This window comes from Hyperoodon ampullatus, assembly GCF_949752795.1.
Source record: "Hyperoodon ampullatus genome assembly, chromosome: 1".
In the NCBI taxonomy this organism is placed as follows: Eukaryota; Metazoa; Chordata; class Mammalia; order Artiodactyla; family Ziphiidae; genus Hyperoodon; species Hyperoodon ampullatus.
In genome coordinates, this window is record NC_136914.1 from 18,052,393 (window position 1) to 18,069,391 (window position 16,999).

Sequence of the window (16,999 nt, forward strand, 5' to 3'; positions counted from 1 at the left end):
TATAAATAAGATATGGTGTATATATACAATGGAATACTACTCAACCATAAAAAACAATGAAATTTTGCCATTTGCAGCAATATGGATGAACTTTGAAGGTATTTTGCTAAGTGAAATAAGTCAAAGAGAAAGACAAATTGTATGATATCACTTATATATGGAATCTACAAAATACAACAAACTAGTGAATAAACAAAAAAGAAGCAGACTCACAGATATAGAGAACAAACTAGTGGTTACCAATGAGGAGAGGGAAAGGGGGAGGAGCAATACAAGGGCAGGGTAAAAGTAAAAGGGTTATTTTGGGATTATATGAAATGATGTGTGTGAAACTTTTGAAAATTGTAAAGCACTATAGAAGTTAAAGAATCTTTCATTCAATAAATAAAGTAAATAATAAAGTTACTCAGTTTAAAAGAATTAAAAGTGTGCTTATTCTTACATATGATATTCTTCATAATTCTAGGTCCTGGGTTTTATAATATCCAAAAGAATACTTTAATTGACAACTTTAGCAATACCTGCTTGAAGAAACAAAAGAAAAGTGCATTTGGTTCTTCTGTTCCTCGGAATCTCTTCCTGGTTCAGAAAGAAGTTTTTCCTACTCCTGGGCCTGCTGGCTATAAGGTAATATGTGGATACCAAAATTATATTATTTATATCTATTACCAAGAATTTAGGGTTTACAGGGTTACATGTGATATATATACCTCATTATTATAAGCCATACTATTATTATTGAAATTATTTACATATGGTCATTTATGGCATAAGAACAAAAATTAATTTGGTTCACAGCTATGTTTGTAATTTCTTTTGAAAAAGTAGATCTTATTCTTTATCTCTTTGGAGATCTCATATGTAGTTCTTTAAATATTTATCTTCATTTTATGATTGGGCCACTATATTCTGAAAGTAAATTTAGGCTTCCTTTAAATTAGGGCTGCTTTAAATGCTCTCTGCAGTTTTATAATTTTTATGCTGACATCTTACACATCTTTATTAGATTTATTCCTCAGTATTTGATGTTTTATAATGCTATCAAAATGTTATCTTTTAAATATTTTCATTGTTTAGCGTTCTTTTATTGGTGTAAAGAAATATAATAGTCTTTATTAAAGATTTGCTTTACCAGTGATTCATACTTCTTGCTAAATTAAATGATTAATCATACTAATTTATTATTAGTTTAAAAAAAATTTCCTCAAGTGCTTTTATGCCATCTGTGAATGGCAGTTTCTTTCTTTTTTTTTTTTTTTGTGGTATGCGGGCCTCTCACTGTTGTGGCCTCTCCCGTGGCGGAGCACAGGCTCCGGACGCGCAGGCTCAGCGGCCATGGCTCACGGGCCCAGCTGCTCCGCGGCATGTGGGCTCTTCCCGGACTGGGGCACGAACCTCTGTCCCCTGCATCGGCAGGTGGACTCTCAACCACTGCACCACCAGGGAAGCCCAGCAGTTTCTTTTTTTCTCAGTTAGTTTCATCTTTTATATATATATTTTTTGGCTTACTGAATTTGTGCCTCCCAGAACAAGGCTCAAGAATGTTCATAAGAATTAAAAATATCCAGAACCCAACAAGGTAAAATTCACAGAGTGTAGCACTGAATAAAAAAAAAATTACTAGGTATGCTAAGGAGCAGGAAAGTATCAATAGAAAGAGGCCCAGAAGTTATACAGATGACAAAATTAGTGGAAAGTACATTAAACAGTTATTATAACTATATTCTATATGTTCAAGAAGGTAGAAGAAACATTGAGCATATTAAGTAGAGCAATAACACAAATAGAAAGGCACAAATTAAAGTTCTAGAGATGGCAAGTATTGATATAATATACGAAAAAATGTACACTAGTTAGCAGCAGATTAGTTCAGACTAAAAAATTAGATAACCTTAAGACGGTAATAGAAAATGTTAATATCTCAAATGAAGTACAGTGAGAAAAAAACACAAAAAAAGAATAAAGTATAAGTGAACTATGGGACAGTTTGAGGTGGCTTAAATGTGTAACTGGAATCCTTGAAAGGAAAGAAAGAGTGAGGGGACACAAAAAATAATTTTAAGAAATAAGGCTGAAAATTTCCAAACTTCGATGAGAACTAGAACCACATATCCATGAAGTTCAACAAACCCATAGCACAAAAGCCATCAAGGAAACTATGCCAAGGCAAATTATAATCAAATTGAATAAATTGGTAAAAAAGAAAAAAATTCGTAAAAGCAGCCAGAGGAAAAGTATACATGACATTAAGAGGGATGAAGTTAAAAATGACAGTACATTTCATGTTGGAAGTAATGCAAGTCAGAAGACAGCAGTGCAACATCTTTAAAGTATTGAAAGAAAACAATTGTCAACCTGTAATTCTACTGCAGGCTCAAAAATCATTCAAAAATGAAAACAAACTGAAAAGCTTTTCTAAAAACTTCCATTTATAAAGTGAATAAGTCATGGGGATGTAATGTACAGCATGGTGACTATAGTTAATAATACTGTATTGAATATTAGAAAGGTGCTAAGAGAGTAAATCTAAAAAGTTCTCATCTCAAGAAAAAAATCTTTGTGGTGATGGGTGTTAACCTGACATTGTGGTAATCATTTTGTGATATGTTTAAGTATCAAATCATTATGTTGCATACCTGAAACTAATATAATGTTGTATGTCAATTCTACCTCCATAAAAAAGAAGAACTTTTCATATATATAAAAGCTGAAATATTTATCTGCAAAAGACCTACAGTGTAAGTAAAGTTAAGGGAAGTCCTCCAGGCAGAGAAAAATGTTACCAGATGGAATCTGGATCTGTATAAAGTAATGCAGAGTATCAAAGATAACCATGTGGGTAAATATAAAAGGGTTTGTTTGATTTCTCATTTCATTGAAAGCCAAACATTTTACATGTGTTTGATTTGCTGACAATTTACCTTTACGGAAAGTAGTGGAAGCCAAGAGAGGAACTCCTATTCTGTTATTTTAAAGTTTAGAATTGTCAAAGAAGAGATTCTGGACACATACAAGAAATGTAGAAAATCCCTATTTCACAATGATCAGCAGAAAACAAGAAATAGTCCTGAGATCAGAGATTATATGAGTAAGAAGTTTACTCATATAATTATTATAGCCTAACAGGTTGACAGGAAGCCACTCTCATGAGTAAAATTCTGACAGTGCAGTTGGCTACACATGAAACCTTTTAGAGTTCAGGTTTTAAAAGGACATCTTAATGTTTGTGTATATAATTATTCTTTCTCATTTCTGAGGAATTTGAGAAAGCTTAAGAGAATGTGTATATAGAAAAGTTTAAGTAGCTAACAATTCGGGTGGAAAATATAGAAAGAATAGATAAGTAGATAATCTGTAGAGAGAATATAAACAGATGTTAAACACTGAGGAAGTTTGAACATAGCTGTCAGATCATTAAAGGGCATGTACAAAACATTGGAAATGTGTCCATACTATAGTACACACTTGGGAAATAATGATTGATTGAATGAATAGAAGAGAGAGGCATAGAAGTATAATCTAGGAAGTTTAAAGAGAAGAACAATTTATTGTAAAAAATGCTAAAGAAAATTAAAATGACTTTGTATAAGTTTGGTTTGGCAAAAGAATTGCTAAGAAGATACAAGAATCCTGTAGGGGTGGGGTAGATGATATAGGGATAGCAGAGCCACTGAAGTACTAAACTGGATTGGACTCTCCTATCAGAGAAAATGATTTTCAACCCAGAAAGTGTGGAGCACACATGCTTTATAGGAAATTGAACACTAATATACCTATGGTGGTAATGTAAGAGTACCCTAGTACTTAAAAAAATTTTTTTAATGAAAAGCTACACAGGGCTTCCCTGGTGGCGCAGTGGTTGAGAGTCCGCCTGCCGATGCAGGGGACACGGGTTCGTGCCCCGGTCTGGGAAGATCCCACATGCCGCGGAGCGGCTGAGCCCGTGAGCCATGGCCGCTGAGCCTGCGCGTCCGGAGCCTGAGCTCCGCAACGGGAGAGGCCACAACAGTGAGAGGCCCACATATCGCAAAAAAAAAAAAAAAAGCTACACAAATTTGCATGTCATCCTTGCACAGGATGATAATATCTGTATTGTTCCAACTTTAGTATATTTGCTATTAAAGTAAGCACCCTAGTGCTTTAAATTAGTTAAAAACTTTAGCTGTAGCTGAAATACATCTCATTGTAATGAAAGAACAGCTGTGAAATCATTATTAGTAATCTTTTAGTAATGCTGCAGATTTATAGGCATATCAGAAAAATGGAAATGAATAAAGGTTTTTCTTATTTAAACAAAAATTATTAAAATTTCACAAAGTGAGATTTTCATAAATTCTTGCAAAATTTTAAATTGTTGTTAGTAAAGTTGCAGGATATATTTAAGATTCAAAAGTCAGTGGCATTTTTACACACTAACAACAACTGTCCAAAAAAGAAATTAAGGAAACAATCCCATTTACAATAGAATGAAAAATACTTAGTAATAAATTTAACCAAGGAAGAGAAAGGTACACTTGACAACTATAAAACATTGATAAAAAAAAAATTGAAGAAGACACAAATAAATGGCAAGATAGCCCATGTTCATGGATTGGAAAAATTAATATTGTGAAAATGTCCATACTACCCAAATGATATACAGATTCAGTGCAATCTCTATCAAAATTCCAATGGCATTTTTCACAGAAATAGAAAAAAATTCTAAAATTTATATGGAACCATAAAAGATCTCAAATAGCCAAAGCAATCTTGAGCAAAAAGAACAGGAGGCCTCACACTACCTCATTTTAAAATACACTACAAAGCTATAGTAATAAAAACAGTTTTGTACTGGCATAAAAACAGACATATATACCATTGGAACAGAATAGAGAGCCTCAGAAATACATCCATGTATTTTCTTCCAAGAACACTTGATGAAGAAAAGACAGTCTCTTCAATAAACTGTGCTGGGAAAACTGGATATCCACATGCAGAAGAATGAAACTGGACTTTTATCACACACCATATAAAAAAATCAAGCCAAGATTAATTAGAGACTTAAATGTAAGACCTGAAACTGTAAAACGATTAGAAGAAAACACAGGGAAAAAGCTTTTTGACACTTATCTAGACAATAATTTCTTTACATATGACCCCAAAAGCACAACCAATGAAAGCAAAAATAAACAAATTGGATTGCATCAAACTATAATAAAAAGCTTCTGTACAGTAAAGGAAACAATCAACAGAGTGAATGGGAAAAGAATATTTACAAACCATGCATCTGATAAGGCGTTACTATCCAAAATATATAAGAAACTCAAACAGCTCAATAGCAAGAAAACTAATAGTTTGATTTAAAAATGGACAAAGGATGTGAATGGACATTTCTTAAAAGAAGACATACAAATGGCCAACAGGTATATGAGAAAATGCTCAACATCACTAATCAACAGGGAAATGCAAATAAAAATCACAATGCCATATCATCTCACATCTGTTAGAATGGGCATTCTCAGGCAAGAGAAGTGTTGGTGAGGATATGGAGAAAAGGAAACCCTTGTGCACTGTTGGTGGGAATGTAAATTGGTACAGCCATTGTGGAAAACAGTATGGAGATTCCTCAAAAAATTAAAAATGAACTACCGTATGATCCAGCAATCTGACTTGTGATTATATATCTAAAAGAAATGAAGTCGGTATATTGAAGAGATATCTGCTGTTCCATGTTCATTGCAGCATTATTCACAGTGGCTGAGATGTGAATCAATGTATGTGTCTATAGAAAGATGAATGGATAAAGAAGATGTGTGTGTGTGTGTGTGTGTGTGTACACACACACAAATGCCACATACAGGGGAATACTATTCAGCCTTAAAAAAGAAGGAAATCCTGCCATTTGCAACAACAGGGATGAAGAACTCCTGAAGAACATTATGCTAAATCAAATAATGAAATAAGCTGAATGCAGAAAGACAAATACTGCATGATTTCATTTATATATGGAATCTAAAAAAATAGAACTCATAGAAGCAGAGTAGAATGATGTTTGTCAAGGGCTGAGGGGTGATGGAAAAGGGGAGATGTTGGTCAAACGATACAAAATTTCAATGCAGGATGAGTAAGTTCTGGAGATCTAATGTATAGCGTGGTGACTATAGTTAATAATACTGCATTGTGTACTTGAAATTTGCTAAGAGAGTATATCTTAAATGTTTTCATTACACACATGAGTTAAAACTATCATCAAGCTGAGAAAAAATAATGCAAATTTAGCTATATGATTGGAAGTAATATCTCTCTCAAACACGTCATGTCATGGTACTGCCTTTTAATAAGCTCCTTTTGCCTAAAATTCTGTGCCTTCTATCAGGTATAGGAAGAAATTTAAGTCTAAGAACAATGTCCTTTTCATAATCTGTTGTCTACCTAGTTTTCTAAACTCCTATCTTACTATTGCCATAATTTCCCTTCACTCCAAGCTCAAAAATGCCTTTAAGATAACACAAAATTAATGAACACATGCTAACTGCTTTGTTAATAAAAACTTGACTGACAACAATTATTTTTAAAATAAATACAATACCCTTTATGGTGTCTGTCTAGCTCTCTAGCCTCATTTCTCACTGCTGCCATAATTTCCCTTAGTTTTTGCTTCTCACTCCCTTACCTTTACCTTCACTTAAAGTTCCTTAAATACAACATGATACATCATATCATTGTACAAGTATTTTCATGCATTGGGAGGACAGAAGACTCAGCATTCCTTTGTCCCTTTAGGTGATAAGGTTCATTAATGATGCTTCTGCAGGTTCATCTATAGAAACCTTGTTACAGCTTTTACTTCCTCTAAAGAGCCTAGCTGGACTCCCTTCTCAGCTCTCGCCAAGGTATAGACTAACCCAGGGTCTGATTTGAGGGCCTCATTAAACCAATCAATGCAAGCTTTTGGCCCTTACTGGGAATTCCTTGTTCTTCAGGAATAATTTCAGTCCCTCAGATTTCTGTCATGAATGAGGTTCAAAGGGTTACCTGTATATGCAGTTTCAGGGTAGGCCTATGCTGAGGCAGTTAGTGTAGTATGCATGCAAACCAGGATATTTAAGGGCATCAGAGACCTGTTATTTGCTTAAATCTTGGGTGGCTGAACACCACTTGTCCCTCTAAGAAGTTGGAAGATGCCCACTTCTTGGGGGTTGCATAACTAAGTAGCATGCCACAGTCTTGTGTGTTATTAGAATTAACCAGACAAATTGCTTTACCAACTAAGAATGGCTATGACCACCCCCCATAGAATTGAGGAACGACTATCGGTCTGTCAGTCTTGTCCATGCCAGGGCCAAATCAAGTCTCCTGTGCTGAGTCAAATTAAGCACTGTGTGTAACATTTTTTAAAACATTACATTATTAATTAATATGGAGCCCCCTTTTTCAGTCTCCAAAAATTTCTTCACTGCCCTTTCAGCCTCCATTAACAAATTGTCACCCTCAAAGATTTGCTAAAATCTCTCTCATGATATGGGGCAGAATATATGTCTAGTTCTCCTAGAAATTTCCTATTCATTCTTTAAAAAATTTTTTTAAATTTTATATTGGAATATAGTTGCTTAACAATATTGTGTTAGTTTCAGGTGTACATCAAAGTGATTCAGTTATACATATACATATATCTATTCTTTTTCAAATTCTTTTTCCACTTAGGTTGTTACACAGTATTGAGTAGAGTTCCCTGTGCTGTACAGTAGGACCTGGCTGGTTATCCATTTAAAATAAAGCAGTGTGTACATTGCTTCCCCAGGAGTGGGATTGCAGGATCATATGGTAGTACTATGTTTAGTTGTTTAAGGAACCTTCATACTGTTCTCCATAGTGGCTGTACCAATTTACATTCCCATCAACAGTGTAGGGGGGTTCCCTTCTCTCCACACCCTCTCCAGCATTTATTGTTTGTGGATTTTTTGATGATAGCCCTTCTGACTGGTGTGAGGTGATATCTCATTGTAGTTTTGATTTGCATTTCTCTAATAATTAATGATGTTGAACATCATTTCATGTGCCTCTTGGCCATCTGTATGTCTTCTTTGGAAAAATGTCTATTTAGGTCTTCTGCCCATTTTTTGATTGGGTCATTTGTTCTCAGGATGTTAAGCCTCATGAGCTGTTTGTAAATTTTGGACACTAATCCCCTGTCAGTCACATCACTGGCAAATATTTTCTCCCATTCTGTGGGTTGTCTTTTCATTTTGTTTATGGTTTCCTTTGCTGTGCAAAAGCTTTTGAATTTTATTAGGTCCCATTTTTTAATTTTTGTTTTTATTTCCATTACTCTGGGAGATGGATTGAAAAAGATATTGCTGCAATTTATGTCAGAGAGTGTTTTGCCTGTGTTTTCCTCTAAGAGTTTTATAGTGTCCGGTCTCACATTTAGGTCTTTACTCCATTTTGAGCTTATTTTTGTGTATGGTGTTCTAATTTCATTTTTTTACATGTAGCTATCCAGTTTTCCCAGCACCATTTATTGAAGAGACTGTCCACCATTGTATAGTCTTGCCTCCTTTGTCATAGATTAATTGACCATAGGTGCTTGGTTTTATTTCTGGGCTTTCTATCCTGTTCCATTGATCTATATTTCTATTTTTCTGTCAGTATCGTACTGTTTTGATGACTATATCTTTGTAGTATAGTGTAAAATCAGGGAGCCTGATTCTTCCAGCTCCATTTTTCTTTCTCAAGATTGCTTTGGCTATTTGGGGTCTTTTGTGTCTCCATACAAATTTTAAGATTTTTTTGTTCTAGTTCTGTGAAGAATGACATTGGTAATTTGATAGGGATTGCATTGAATGTGTAGATTGCCTTGGGTTGTATAGTCATTTTGACAATATTGATTCTTCCAGTCCAAGAACATGGTATATCATTGTATCAGTTTGTGTCGTTTTCAATTTCTGTCATCAGCACCTTATAGGTTTTGGAGGACAGGTCTTTCGCCTCCTTAGGTAGGTTTTTTCCTAGGTATTTTATTCCTTTTGATGCGGTAGCAAATAGGATTGTTTTTTGAATTTCACTTTCTGATCTTTTGTTGTTAGTGTGTAGAACTACAACAGATTTCTGTGTATTACTTTTGTAACCCACAACTTTACCAAATTCACTGATGAGCTCTATTAGTTTTCTGATAGTGTCTTTAGGACACTTTAGGACACTAACAGTGACTTCTTCTTTTCTAACTTTTATTTCTTTTTCTTCTCTGATTGCCATGGCTTTTATTCTTCAATTTGTTGATGTGCTGTATCACACTGATTGATTTGAGGATATTGAAAAATCCTTGCACCCGTGGAATAAATGCCACTTGATCATGGTGTATGACCCTTTAATGTATTGTTGGATTTGGATTGCTAGTATTTTGTTGAGAATTTTTGCATCTATGTTCATCAGTGATATTGGCCTATAATTTTCTTTTTCTGTGGTATCTTTGGTTTTCGTATCACAGTGATGGCGGCCTCATAGAATGAGTTTGGGAATGTTCCTCCCTCTGCTATATTTTGGAAGAGTTTGAGAAGGATAGGTGTTAGCTCTTCTCTAAATGTTTGATAGAATTCACCTGTGAAGCCATCTGGTCCTAGACTTCTGTTGGTTTGGAGTTTTTAAATCACAGTTTCAATTCCAGTGCCTGTGGTTGGTCTGTTCATATTTTCTGTTTCCTCCTGGTTCAGCCTTGGGGGATTGTACCTTCCTAAGAATTTGTCCATTTCTTCCAGGTTGTCCATTTTATTGGCATATGGTTACTTGTCCTAGTCTCTTATGAGCCTTTGTATTTCTTTGGTGTCATTGTTACTTCTCCCTTTTCTTTTCTAATTTTGTTGATTTGAGTCTTCTCCCTTTTTTCTTGTTGAGTCTGGCTAATGGTTTATCATTTTTTTTTTTATCTTTTCAAAGAACCAGGTTTTAGTTTCATTGATATTTGTTATTGCTTTCTTTGTCTCTATTTCATTCATTTCTTCTCTCATCTTTATGATTTCTTTTGTTCTACTAACTTTAGGTTTTGTTTCTTCTTATTTCTCTAGCTGCTTTAGGTATAAGGTTAGGTTATTTGAGATTTTTCTTGTTTCCTGAGGTAAGATTGTATTGCTATAAACTCCCCTCTTAAAACTGCTTTTGTTGCATCCCATAGGTTTTGGATCATTGTGTTTTCATTTTCATTTGTCTCTAGGTAGTTTTAATTTTCTCTGATTTCTTCAGTGATCCTTTTGTTATTTAGTATCATACTGTTTAGCCTCCACATGTTCATTTTACTTACAGTTTTTTTCTCGTACTTAATTCTAATCTCATAGTGTTGTGGACAGAAAAGATGCTTGATATGATTTCAATTTTCTTAAATTTTGCCTTTGTGGCCCAGCATGTGGTCAGTCCTGGAGAATGTTCCATGTTCACATGAGAAGCATGTGTATTCTGCTGTTTTTGGAAGCAGTGCTCTATAAATATCAATTAAGTCCATCTGGTCTAATGTGTTATTTAAGGCATATGTTTCCTTATTGATTTTCTGTCTGTATGATCTGTCCATTGATGAAAGTGGGGTGTTAAAATCCCCCACTGTTATTGTGTTACTGTTGATTTCTCCTTTTATGGCTGTTAGTATTTGCCTTGTATATTGAGATGCTCCTATTTTGGGTGCATATATATTTACAGTTTTTATATCTTCTTGGATTGATCCCTTGATCATTATGTAATATCCTTCTTTGTCTCTTATAACAGTCTTTATTTTAAAGTCTATTTTGTCTGATATGAGTATTGCTACTTCAGCTTTCTTTTGATTTCCATTTGAATAGAATACTAGAATATCTTCTTCCATCCCCTCACTTTCAGTATGTATGTGTCCCTAGGTCTGACCTGGGTCTCTTGTAGACAGCAGATATGTTGGTCTTCTTTTTGTTTTTGTATCCATTCAACCCGTCTTTGTCTTTTAGTTGAAGCATTTAATCCATTTACATTTAAGGTAATTATTGATATGTATGTTCCTATTGCAATTTCCTTCATTATTTTGGGTTTGTTTTTATAGGTCTTTTTTCTTCCCTTCTTCTTTTGTTCTCTTTTCTTGTGGTTTGATGGCCATCTTTAGTGCTGTGTTAGGGTTCCTTTTTCTTTTCGTGTGTGTGTGTCTATTATAGTTTTTGGGTTTGCTGTTCCCATGTGGTTTTGGTATAGCAGTCTGTATATGTACAAGTTTGTTTTAAGTTGTTTGTCTCTTTCCCACCTAGAGGAGTTCCTTTAGTATTTGGTGCAAAGCTGGTCTGGTGGTTCTGAATTCTCTTAACTTTTGCTTGTCTGTAAAGCTCTTGATTTCGCCATCAAAGCTGAATGAGAGCTTTGCTTGGTAGAGTACTCTTTGTTGTAGGTTCTTCCCTTTCATCACTTTAAATATATCATGCCACTCCCTTCTGACCTGCAGAGTTTCTGATGAGAAATTAGCTGAAATCTTATGGGAGTTCCCTTGTATGTTATTTGTCATTTTTCCCTTGTTGCTTTTAATATTTTCTCTTTGTCTTTAACTTTTGTTAATTTGATTACTATGTGTCTCAGCATGTTCCTCCTTGGGTTTATCCTGCCTGGGACTCTCTGCATTTCCTGTACTTCGGTGACTGTTTCCTTTCCCATGTTAGGGAAGTTTTTCAGCTATTATCTCTTCAAATATTTTCTCAGGTCCTTTCTCTCTTCTCCTTCTGGGACCCTTATAATGCTAATGTTGGTGCATTTAATGTTGTCCCAGAGGTCTCTTAGACTGTTTTCATTTCTTTTCATACTTTTTTCTTTATTCTATTCTGTGACAGTGATTTCCACCACTTTATCTTCCAGGTCAGTTGTTGGCTCTTCTGCCTCAGTTATTCTGCTATTTATTCCTTGTAGTGTATTTTTCATTTCACTTATTGTATTGTTCATCTCTATTTGTTTGTTCTTTAGTTCTTCTAGGTCTTTGTTAAACATTTCTTGCATCTTCATGATCCTTGCCTCCATTCTTTTTCCAAGATCCTGGATCATCTTCACTATCATTATTCTGAATTCTTTTTCTGGAAGATTGCCTATCTTTAATTAACTTACTTGTTTTTCGTCTTGTTATTTCATCTGGGACATATTCCTCTGCCATTTCATTTTGTCTAACTTTCTGTCATTGTGGTTTCCATTCCATAGGCTGCATGATTGTAGTCTTCTTGCTTCTGCTGTCTGCCCTCTGGTGGATGAGGCTATCTAAGAGGCTTGTGCAAGCTTCCTGATGGGAGGGACTGGTTTTGGGTAGATCTGGATCTTGTCCCTCTGGTGGGCAGGGCCATGCTCAATAAAAAGTTAATCTGCTTGTCTGATGGGTGGGGCTGTGTTCCCTCTCTTTTGGTTGTTTGGCCCGAGGCATCTCAGCACTTGAGCCTAAAGACTGTTTGGTGGGGCTGATTGTGTCCTCTGGGAGTTCTCACACCAGAGTACTTCCCAGAACTGCTGCTGCCAGTGTCTTTGTCCCCACAGTGAGCCACAGTCCCCCCCCCGCCCACCTCTGCAGGAGACCCTCCAATACTAGCAGGTAGGTCTGGCCCAGTCTCATGGCATCACTGCTTTTTTCCCCTGGGTCCTGGTGAACACAGGACTTTTTGTGCACTCTCCAAGAGTGGAGTTTCTGTTTCCCCCAGTCCTGTGGAAGTCCCACAGTCAAATCCCATTTGCCTTCCAAGCCAGATTCTCTGGGGACTGCTCTTCCCATTGCTGGACCCCCAGGCTGGGAAGCCTGACATGGGGCTCAGGACTTTCACTCCCGTGGGAGAACTTCTGTGGTATAATTGTTTTCCATTTTGTGAGTTGTCAACCCAGCGAGTATGGGATTTGATTTTATCATGATTGCATCCCTCCTACCATCTCGTTGTGGCTTCTTCTTTGTCTTTGGATGTAGGGTATCTTTTTTGTTAGATTAGAGGCCCTATTCATTCTCCATATATTGTTCATATGTCACCCTCCTTGGAAATCTTTCATTGATCACATTTTCTCCCTGCTTCCACCCCACTGTCCCTGCCTCTTTGATGTCACTGTATTTTGCATATCCTCAGATTTCAGTTTAGTGGAATTAATTACTATATTTTGGTTTAGTATTGTTTTAAGGTACACAGTACAATTTTAAGATGAGAACAAATGGCAACAACAATGAAAACAAAAGAAACTAGAAAAAAGTATGATTAACAATTTTAAGGTAGGAATTGTTATGTAGCTAATTTGACATTTGATTTCCTGAATTACTGACACATTGACTCTTTTATGTTTCATTATATGCCAACTTTGTATTTATGGGATTAATTTTTATATTTTTGGACGTTAATTTTTTTCATTTCATTAATTTTATGTCATTTTTTATTTTGGGGACAAAGATTCTGTGTTGGTAGTTATTTTCTTTCAGCACTTTAAACATGTTATTCCATTGCTTTAAGCATTATGTGATTTCTATTGAGAAGTAACTTATCATACTTATTGTTTCTCTTTTGAAAGCAATTATTATTATTTGGTCTTTGTATTTTATGTGTCAAGAGTGTGGTTTTCTTTTTTTTATTAATTTTTATTCATTCAACATTGCTTTACAATATTGTATTAGTTTCTGCTTTACAGCAAAGTGAATCAGCTATACGTATACATATATACCCTCTTTTTTCGATTTCCTTCCCATTTAGGTCATCATAGAGCATTGAGTAGAGTTCCCTGTGCTATACAGTATGTTCTCAGTTATCTATTTTATACATAGTAGTGTATATGTGTCAATCCCAATCTCCTAATTCACCCCAGCCCCCTTTCCCCGCTTGGTGTCCATATGTTTGTTCTCTACGTCTGTGTCTCTATTTCTGCTTTGCAAATAAGTTCATGTGTACCATTTTTCTAGATTCCACATATAAGTGATATTATACAATATTTATTTTTGTCTTTCTGACTTACTTCACTCCGTATGACAGTCTCTAGGTGCATCCATGTCCCTGCAAATGGCACAATTTTATTCCTCTTTATGGCTGAGTAATATTCCATTGTATCTATGTACCACACCTTCTTTATCCATTCCTCTGTTGATGGACATTTAGGTTGCTTCCATGTCCTGGCTATTGTAAATAGTGCTGCAATGGGCATTGGGGTGCATGTATATTTTCAAATTATGGTTTTCTCTGGGTATATGCCCAGGAGTAGGATTGCTGGGTGATATGGTATGTTTACTTGCTTGAGGTTTGCAGTCTTTGAGTCTCTGGATTGATGTCTTTCATCAATTTTAAACAATTCTTGACTATTATATGTTCATATATTTCTTCTGTTACATTCTTTCCTGCTTGTCTTTCTGGGATGCTAATAAATAAGTATGTTACACCTATGCCCCATACCCCCAGCATGTCTTATAAGCCCTCTGTATTATGCCTTCTTTTTCTCTTTGTGCTTCAGTTAGGTATTTTCTACAGAGCTATCTTTCAATTCACAAAATTTTTTTTCAACTGTTTCAAATGCTATTAAATCATTCTATTGAGTTCTTAATTTCAGATATTCTGTTTTTCAGTTCTAGAGTGGCTATTTCATTATTTCTTATGATTTCACTTCTCAGGAGGAAGTCTCCATGATTTAAAGCATTTTTTTTCAAAAATTTTCCCCTTATGTTTTCTTTTTTTTTTAAAGTTAAAAATTGATTGTCTATATATTTCTCTGCAGAGACAGTAGGACATAAGTTATACATGAGCAAAAATTAGTAAGAGAAAACAATATAAAATATAGAAAATCAACAAAGCTAAAAGGTGGTTCTTGGAAATTTCTACTACATTTTATAACTCCTTGGCATAACTGATCAAGAAACAATGAAAGAAGGCACAGACTTCTAATATCAAGAATAAAAAAAGGATCGACATTACCTGTCATTACCTTTTGCCCTTTTTACAGGCTAGAGCAATGATTGATATGGCCATAGTGTCAAAACTGACCATGTTGATGAGGACAATACCAAGGGTAGGGAGAGGGAGTAGGAAAGAAACAAGATAGAATAAACCTAGTTTCTTTCACGGCATTGTAGATCTGAGCAGCCTGCTCACCCTATGTTTTCTTGAAAAAATTAATCATAGTTATTTTAAAGTTCTGTCTGCTAACTCCAATATCTGGATCACCTATGGGTCTGTTGTTATTTTCCGTGATTTTTTTTCTCTTGATATTTGATCATGCATGTCTGTCTTTTGGCATGTCCCATAATTTTTAATAGAGTACTAGATATTGTATATAATACAGAGACTTTAATGGTGTTATCTTCTGCTAGAGAGATTTCATACTTTTTTCTGCAAAGCAGGTAGAAGTCAAAGGAGATCACCTTAATTTAATCATGGCTGTGGCTATTACAGTTTTTCTAGGGCTTAGTTTACCTCTTTTTTGTTCATTTTTATAAAGTATTGTTCTCTGGGGATTTCAGCTGTGAGCCTGACATGTTTAACCATCCCCACCCCCGTGTTCTGAACTGTAATCTTTAATGACTCTGTGTTTCAGAGTTTTAACTTAGAGTTTTAGTGTCACCTTGCTCCTCACCCCTTTGCAAACATCTTGATAGGGAAACAGACCATGTATTTTGAAGCTCCTCAAATCTGCAATTTTGTTATGTGGCCCAACAAGACCACAACAAGCTTATTTTCCAGCTCCTTAATGGCAACCTTCTGCCAGGTCTAAACCCAGATTCTTTCTCTGTTGCCTGTTTATCAGCGAATGTCCCAGGAAAAAAGCATCTGCAGATTGATTGCTAAACTTTCAGAGGTTCTATCCTCTTCAGAATCTTAGCCCCCCTTTGTCTGTACTGGCAGTTCATAGAGTTGGAAGCATTCATAGCCCTATGAAGACTTTAAAAATAGAATTTTGGGGCTTCCCTGGTGGTGCAGTGGTTGGGAGTCCGCCTGCCGATGCAGGGGACACGGGTTCATGCCCCGGTCCAGGAAAATCCCACATGCCGTGGAGCGGCTGGGCCCGTGAGCCATGGCTGCTGAGCCTGTGCGTCCGGAGCCTGTGCTCTATAATGGGAGAGGCCACAACGGTGAGAGGCCTGTGTACCGAAAAAAAAAAAAGAATTTTGTTGTATTTTATCTGGATTTATAACAAATAAATCATACTTATAACAAAGAAAAAATCTGGATTTTATTTTGTTATATTTTTTATGGATTTATTTGGTTAAAATGTGGTCTTTTGCAAACTGCTCATTCCCTCTAAAGCTAAATTCATTTCTTGAGCTTGTTAATTTCTACTCCTAAACAGTAAAAATTGCAAAACGCTTTTTAACTTATTTCATAATTTCTAATACCACATACATGATAATAATAAAATTATTATGAAAGTAAATTATTTTTCAGCTTCAATAAATTTAAAAATCACAAGAAGTAATAATGATGGCTCAGATGCTCTATATTTGAAGGATTTCACATTTCTACATGATGTGAAACCGTGATTTTTCTGTTTGTGAAAGTGATAGAATCTACTTATTTTCTTTTGAGTGGCTATGTAGCAATAAAACATGAAGAAAAGAGGAGAAGCACCAACTTCAGCATTTAGGGTAGTGAAGCATGTAGTTTCAAAGATACAGTATGTGAGAGATGAATTTTTTAGTAGATCAATGTTCCTGAAAAAAAAGAACAAAGAAAGAAATACCTAGCTATTTTTCTAGGTGTTAAATCCTGAAGTATTAAATATGAATATCAAATTCTGAAATAAAAACAGTGAAGTGTATAAAAATGGGAAAATAAATCCTCATCCTTTTTGTATATACAAAGAATGTTACTGCTGGTTATATGGTTTAAATTATTAAATGAATACAAATGGCTAAATTGTATAATAAATCAGAAAGAGTATAATATCACAAGGATTAACTAATTGCTAATTAACTTTTTAGATTATCAGCTTCCTCTAGCCTATTAATTTGCATCTTCACTGCATAAGGAATTATGATGTTTGAGAGAGTGTGGATCATTTTGCTTAGAAAATTTATTAATCCAGGATTGCCACATAATCA

General features: G+C 35.2%; 1 protein-coding gene across 1 annotated transcript in view; it reads left to right on the top strand.

Annotated features, from left to right (window-relative positions):
• The window catches only part of STPG2 (sperm tail PG-rich repeat containing 2), a gene marked incomplete at both ends in the record, with an annotated part of 263,434 nt that overhangs the window by 90,428 nt on the left and 156,007 nt on the right, over positions 1–16,999 (top strand). The window contains 1 exon segment of the mRNA XM_079710165.1: positions 467–627. Coding sequence (XP_079566291.1) covers positions 467–627 — 161 coding nt within the window.